At 41.9% G+C, this 8,200-nt stretch overlaps 1 protein-coding gene across 1 annotated transcript; it reads left to right on the top strand.

The window, feature by feature from the left end:
• Positions 1 to 7,292: 7,292 nt before the first annotated feature.
• On the top strand, positions 7,293 to 7,805 carry LOC132054294 (uncharacterized). Its single transcript, XM_059446336.1, has one exon. The coding sequence runs from the start codon at positions 7,293 to 7,295 to the stop codon at positions 7,803 to 7,805; it is 513 nt and encodes a 170-aa protein (XP_059302319.1).
• The last annotated feature ends 395 nt before the right edge of the window (positions 7,806 to 8,200 follow it).

Raw genomic sequence — 8,200 nt, 5'->3', positions numbered from 1 at the left:
AATTCGGAGCCAGACGCACAGAAGTGTATCGAACGGACCCATAATCAGAGTCAAGCGTACAAGCACATTTACCAGACAGATTCGTAGTCGGGGTCGGACGGACGAACGTATGTCAGACAGATTCATGATCGGAGTCAATCGTACGAGAGATGTATCGACGGATGCGGTCGAGTCGAAGTATAGAGGTATAGCGGACGAAGCATAACCGGATCCGAAACCGGGGCATAATAGGCAGTTTCATCGAAGTCGAGAGGCGCGAAATATAGCATACGGAATCGCGATCAGGGTCAGGCTACTTTTACTACTCCTTTAGAGACCTACGGAAATTTCCTTGCCTTGTTTTACTCCTCGCTTGATTGCAAACTTGCTTCTCTCATTCTTACATAATGGTTTCCTACTTCGCTTATCGGCTCCTCCAAAGGTTTTTACTTGATCATATTTCTTATCCTTAATTCTTTCCAATACTTCAATTCCCAACCTTAATCCATAGTGAAAAGAGTAGCAACTTATCTTACAACACCTGTACCATATCTTTCCTTGTTACCCGAGCTTCGATGTCTTTGTCCGATTGCCGGCTTCCCACACCGTAGCACCGGTGGCTGGGAATTACTTACCTACCAATACAATTGCATGCAGAATATCGTACGCATTCACACACCTATATGATTGTTATCGACTATCCCACAAAATAATTCCAACGTTGTACAAGCCTATACAAATCCCGAGGCTATACTGTACTTTCTTTCTCTTCACCCCTTATGTTCCGTTTCGTGATGCCTTCCGTTAGTTGCAGCCTTTTGTCGTTAGGACTCGCCTTTCGACCAACGTAATCACCAAGGAAAAGTCATACACATACATATGTACACACACTCATTATCATTCTACTTATAAACATTTCCAATCGCTACTTAAATTTACCTTGATTTCCAAGCGATATTGCGCTTTCTTTTTTTTTTTTTCAATTTAATCTGCTCCAGTCTGCGCGACTTCTGTAAGGGTGCGTACCACTTCACATACTTCCTTTTCCTCTAGGTCACCCCAAATTTCCATTTATTTCTTGTATTTTTCCCACAACGATCTTACCTTTACATTCATACCTGTCGCAACTCTTTTCCGTCCATATTCTTGTCGCAACCCTACTATCATTTCCTTAAACTGAAACTTGTCATAATCCATCCCGTGTACTATAGTTATTCCTAGGTCTATCTAACTTCTCATTTATCCACTTAAATTCCAAGTTTGCAAAATTTTCCAATTACTTCCCAGGGGGGTCACCCATCCTAAAATTGCTCCCCCCTGAGCACGCTTAACTTCGCAACTTCGACGGATTCTAGTCCTTTAATGTCGGTATAATCACGTCTATTTCCACACACGACCTTTATTACATAATACGAGGCCTTACGGATCCCGAGGCACATTCACAACACGTCCTTTCTTGTACAATTACTATTTTACCCTTCTTGACCTTCGGTAGTCACCTTTGCAAATTCTTGTTACTCGAACCTTGTACGCCGCAAGTACCCATAATATCATACAAAATATACAATTTCGTATCTCATTCTAGCCATCCAGAACCTTCTATTTCAGGTAACAGAACAAGTATATTCGAACATACCTGTATGACCTCTCCCGTCACCACTGGCCGTTTTCCGCCGTATGTAAAGCTTGCGCAAGGAATTTTTATTTCCTATGACTCGGCTCTATCGCACGATCTAAGACAGAAAGAAGGTCAACAATTCCTAAATGCCCGGTAGCCTCCTGTTTATAAATGTGGCGCGCTTCACACCATAAACAGGACTCTACTAGACACGGTCTGTAGACATTCCGAGGACCTAACCGCTCTGATACCACTTTTGTCACGACCCAACTCCGTAGGCCGCGACACGTGCCCTAGTTGGACACTCGTACGTACCTCATCCTACATTAGCAAAATATTACAAATAGGCAGAAATAATAATTTAACAAGGACAAGTGGGCATGCCGCACGAAGGCCGATAAGGCCGTCACAAAACATAGACAAACTCTAAACGTACGCAAATCTCACGAAACATATACGAACCCACACCACATGTCTACGTACCTCTACGAACAAAACATAATCATATGACGGGACGGGGCCCCGCCGTACCCAAAACAAATACGTACATATGCGAGAGAAAAATATTATACCAAAATACGGGCTCGGACAAAGGAGCACTCCAACAAATTTGAGCGATAACCTAAGCAACGGATCCACAAATCGTCGTCGTTCGTACCGCGCGGCACGAAACGCCAGCCCGAAGAAAGGGGGTCAGTACGAAAAATGTACTGAATATGTAAAGCAGAGAACGTAATAAATAAAATCAAAATCGGAAACAGAATGTGCGGAGGAAGCATAAGATACATAGGGAATCAAAAGTGCATACCAGAAAATCATAAGTAATGCATGCGTAAAAACATATGCAAGGCCGGCCCCGCTATGGGACTCGGTGAACGAACGAGGCGCTCCCTTCGTCCCGCGCCAAACCACGGCATACTTCGAGTAGGAATATCTCCGAAACAAATCATAACATACCAAGTGGCCACATCGGATCACATAATCGGATATCGAATAAGCGTACATGGCACATCATACACCACAACCCATGTACGTATATACCACCCTCACACGGGCGCGGCGAACAATGCGAGAGACATACGGCTTGAGAACATATCCCGGCCCGGCTCGGGGGGGGAAACATTGAGGCATCCACGAGTGGAGTAGTGAGAAACTAAATGCAATAAAAATGACATACACATTTCCAGAGACTCGATGAGGCATATCAAATGACAAATCAAATCAAAGGAATTGGACGGAGTCATAGTACGTACCTTTCGGACATCACGGAGGGTTATGTCAGGACAGAACATTCAGATTCATGATACATATCAGAACACATTATAGGACTTAACGGAATATTTAAAATGATTTTTAAGTAATAAATAGAGGAGTAGTTAAAACGTTTCCTTTAGGATCGCTCGAAAACAAGTCATAGACACCGAGGGGTAAAATCAGAAATAGTGGGCCCACCTCGGGTCAACCGAGGCGGTGGACATAAATTTCAATCATTGGGTTCCATAAAGTTATTTGGGAAAGTTTCGAAGCGATTCGGGTTCATTTGCAAAAGGTACGAAGGTTGAAGCATCCTTATATCCAAAAGCAAGCTTTATGATTCAATTGTCTTCGAATGAATAGTATTCAAATTCAAACTCGAATTTACGAGAGCGAGAATTACCTCTAAGGTTCCGTTTTCGGCCTAATAGATCTAGACGTGCCAAATAAAGAATAGGTAGGCTTTACATACCTGAACTGCGCCTTACGCTCGTCAAATCTCAATCCTCGTTTCGTCCAAAAACTGCAAATGGTCACCTTTACCAGTTACTATTCATGCAAACTAACATTTCAATCTTTGGTTTCTATTTGGCTACCGAAATTTCGGCAGCACTTCCCCTATAAACGTGACACCCCCGAGATCCAACTCGGCTCAAAATAATCAACAACAATCCAACAACAACATCAACAACCACAACAAAACACAATATGGTGCAACTAATCAACTTTCCAACATAATGTAATAACTTCCATTCCGACTTCACATTTTCAAACCAACACCATCATACTCACATTCATTACTAATCAAAATCGTTACAATGCCATTCGGAAGCATTTCATATCATTTCTACAATATATACGCAAACTATACAAATATACAATTTCCACCAAAACCATAATTTATCCAAATCTTCTAATCTTTAACATATATATTCATAACATTTTCCTATCCTCCAAGTTCATCAATAATCATCATAATTCACACTCTAATATCTCAATTTCCATAATGTCATAAAATCACGCAAATACGACATAAATTCCTACATTCCGTTTTCATACCAACTCAACCCATAATTGCTTCATTTACCTTGTTATAATCACGACAACACAACTAACATATTAAACAAAATAAATTCAACATGTTCCTCCTACCATATGCCACACGGCCATAAAGCCAAATTCCAACTACATTCCATTTCCATTCAACTTTCATTTCCAAAGCAATTTCCACAATCACCACAACTAAATTACAACATAAACTTCAACTCATCTTATCCATACAACAACACACACACGGCACATACATGCATATCTAAATGCCATGCAAACTTCCATATTTCTATCTATTCTACTCATTTCCATATTCCACAACACAAACAAACCTTCAAAACATGAATAAATGGAATGAAATCTTACCTTTTCCTCCAAACTTCTTCACTTCCTCAAGTGTTGAATCGATGAAACCAATGCTTATTCTTCCAAACCAATTGCACCATGTCGTAGAGGGACCTTGAATTAGTATAAATATAACAAGAAAATAATTTTGGGATCAAGATTTTGAGGGGTAAAAATTTGGAGGGCTAGCCGAATGGTCTCCCTCTTGTTCTTAAGTTTTCTCTTGTTTTCTCCTTCTTTGTTTTGTCTTGAAATTTCTAGAGAGCTAATGAACCTTTGCCCCTTTTTTATAACTTGTTGATCACATGACCATGCACATGGCATGGTTTTAATTTCACCCAAGCCATGGCCGGCCACTTCATGGGTTGGGCCTCAATTTTTTTTCAAATTTTGTCTTGCCAATTTTCCAAGCCCAATATCCTTAGCCCACGTTTTGGTAATTCATGAAACCATTTTCCAAAATTCCAATTTCGCCCTTAGTCTTTTCCAATATTTCCACGTCACTAGTCTCCAAAACATCACATGCACACTAAGTAGAATCCACTTTGAACCTCAATTCCTACCATTCCGACTTATTCCCGTTTTTTTCCGAATACGCACAAAATGCGAGGTATAACATTAATGATTAAAGGGTATTGATGTACATTGTGTGGTAAATAGAAGTATGACTTGATTGTGTTGTTATCATGTTTATCTATAAATTCTTTTACTGATATGTGTTACTAACCATTGTCGGCCTATGATACTTACTCAGTACGCGTGGTTTGTACTAATATCGAACTTGCTACACCTTTTTGGGGTGTAGATTGTTTCAGGTGATTGATCGAAGCATATGTGAAAATACGCGGTGCCTATCTTGAAGACCTCCTCCCACTTCATTCCGGGATGGTGGTTGAGTCTTAGAATATAGTGGAAATCGGAATTCATTCAGTCGCTCTTGTACCAGTCTAGACCAGGTTATGGGAAATTGGATCGAGTCTGTAATCATGTAACTATTGTAATCTTATAAATACTTGAGGTTATTGAATATTTTCTAATGTTCCGCTGTTATTTCTAAATATCAATTGGTTTAAATGATTCGTCTTTATTTAATTGATGTGCTATTCGATAGAGGGTTCGCTTATCGAGATGGGAACGGTAGGCCCCCGCGCGGACCTCGAAATGGGTCGTGACAATAGCCCAGTCAACTGTGATTATGGAGCCAATCCTTAGGTTGCTCAAGAAAGACGCTACCACAAATTGGACGGAAGAATGCCAGAAGGCATTTGCCAAAATCAAGAGACATCTTTTCAATCCTCCCGTCATGGTGTTGCCCAGGCAAAGGAGTCCTCTGTTACTGTACCTATCGGTATCAGAAAATACTTTCGGGTGCATGCTTGCCCAGCATGATGAAGAGGGAAAAATGGAACATGCCGTCTACTATTTGAGCAAGAAGTTCACTTCCTGCGAGGCGCGGTATACGCTCGTAGAGAAAACCTGTTGTGCTTTGACCTACCGCTCTCTTAGAGAAAACCTGTTGTACTTTGACCTGGATTGCTCAAAAGCTGAGATACTACCTATCGGTGTTCACCACTCACCTTATATCCAGAATAGATCCATTGAGATACATTTTTCGGCAACCGATGTCCGTAGGAAAATTGGCTAAATGGCAGATGTTACTGAGTGAATTCGACATCATATACGTAGCGCAAAAGGCAATCAAAAGACAAGCCCTAGCTGATTTGCTGGCAGAAAGTCCCATCGATGAAAAACTTGAACCATTACGAACTTTCTTCCCAGACAAGGAAGTGATCGCTATGGAAGAAGAGGTGGCAGAACCATACTCAAGCTGGAGACGATTCTTCGATGGAGCAGGTAGTTACAAAGGATTAGGCATTGGGGCGGTGTTAATATCAGAAACTAGACAACACTATCTGATGGCCGCAAAGCTCAACTTCAGATGTACCAACAACATGGCGGAATATGAAGCATGTATCCTTGGCCTCAGGATCGCGTTAGACATGAACATACATGAGCTGTTGGTAATCGGAGATTTCGATTTGCTCATAAATCAAGTGAAAGAAAATTGGGCAACCAAAAATAATAAGATACTCCCATATATGAATCTGGTACAGAGATTGTGCGAGAGATTCAAGAGTATCGACTTCAGACATACTCTAAGGGCTCAGAATGAGTTTGCGGACGCATTAGCTACGATAGCGTCTATGATCCAAAGACCCGAGAGTACTCGTATTGATCCGCTAGAGATAACACTGAGAGAAGAATAGGCTCACTACGCCCATGTAGAGGCCGAGCCAGATGGCCAACCATGGTATGCCGACATCAAGGCCTACCTGAAGAAAGGATTGTATCCCCCAAAGAGTTCAGCAAATCAAAAGAAGACCATCAAGAGGTTGGCTAATAGGTTCTTCTTGAACAAAGAAGTGTTGTACAAAAGAACCCCTCACCTTGGGTTACTCAGATGGGTGGAGGCTGAAGAAGCTACGAAATTGCTAAAAAAGGTGCACGCAGGGGCATGCGGACCCCACATGAATAGATTCATCCTTACTGAGAAAATCTTGAGGAAAGGATATTACTGGATGACCATGGAGCACGACTCCTGTAAATTCGTACAAAAGTGCAATCAGTGTCAGATACATGGGGATCTGATCAATCAGTTGCCCTCACAGAATTACATGCGATGAGCTCGCCTTGGCCATTCGTGGCATGGGGAATGGACGTCATAGGACCCATCGAGCCGCCAGCCTCCAACGGACATCGTTTCATCTTAGTCGGCATCGACTACTTCACCAAATGGGTAGAAGCAACTTCACACAAATGAGTAACCAAGAAAGTCGTGGCCGACTTTGTCAAAAACAATCTGATATGTCATTTCGGTGTACCGGAATCCATCATCACAGACAATGGTGCCAATCTGAACAGCCATTTGATGAAGGACATCTGTGAGCAATTCAAGGTCGCCCACAGAATCTCTACTACCTACCGGCCATAGATGAATGGAGCCGTAGAGGCTGCCAACAAGAACATCAAAAGAATCCTGAGAAAAATGGTCGACAACTACAAGAATTGGCACGAGCAGTTGCCTTATGCTTTGTTGGGGTACAGAACGACAACCCGAACTTCCACTGGAGCAACCCCATACCTCCTTGTCTATGGTACAGAAGCGGTCATACCCGCAGAAGTGGAAATCCCTTCACTCAGGATCATCCAAGAGGCGGAGCTAAAGGATGCAGAATGGGTCAGAAATTGTTACGAACAATTGGCTATGATAGATGAGAAGAAAATGGTGGCAGTATACCACAGACAGATGTACAGGCAAAGGATGTCTCGAGCCTTCAATAAGCGGGTCAGAACCCGACTTTTCCAGATTGGAGTACTCATGCTCAAGCGAGTCTTCCCTCATCAAGAGGAACATAAAGGGAAATTCGCGCCAAACTGGCAAGGACCATACATGGTCAGGAAAGTACTCTCAGGAGGAGCTGTAGTAGTAGCCGAGATGGATGGGCAAGAGTGTCCTAAAGCCATCAATGCGGACGCGCTCAAGAGATACTACATTTAGGATTCCATTTGCTTTTAATCGCATTATTATTTCTTTGCAATCATACCTTTTGCTTGTAATCATACTTTGTAATAGAATAGGAAAAAAAATCATCTATGTAATGAACTATGCAATGACCTGACTACCCCATAGTAGGATACGTAGGCAGTCCATATCACACCCGGTCACTTTATTAGTAAAACCAAAACTCAGTTATTTTATTTCGAACTACGTTCGACCTGAATTCTTGCCGCGATAGGATACGTAGGCGCTTTCGAGCTCGGTCGTCATAAAAGAAAAACCAAGAAACCCTTAGGAAACCTCAGAGATAATAAGGCAGGAAAAGTCAACAAGATCAAGCTTGTAAGGGTCAGCACAAGAATCAGACAGCATCAACCCTACATTGGGGTAGAATT

This window comes from Lycium ferocissimum, chromosome 4 (assembly GCF_029784015.1).
Source record: "Lycium ferocissimum isolate CSIRO_LF1 chromosome 4, AGI_CSIRO_Lferr_CH_V1, whole genome shotgun sequence".
In the NCBI taxonomy this organism is placed as follows: domain Eukaryota; kingdom Viridiplantae; phylum Streptophyta; class Magnoliopsida; order Solanales; family Solanaceae; genus Lycium; species Lycium ferocissimum.
Note: the sequence above shows the minus strand (reverse complement) of the source record. Positions and strands in the feature narration are given on the sequence as shown.

What these genes read in the sequence shown, in the direction of transcription:
- LOC132054294 (XM_059446336.1), top strand. Translation starts at nt 7,293, where the DNA reads ATGGTCGACAACTACAAGAATTGGCACGAGCAGTTGCCTTATGCTTTG.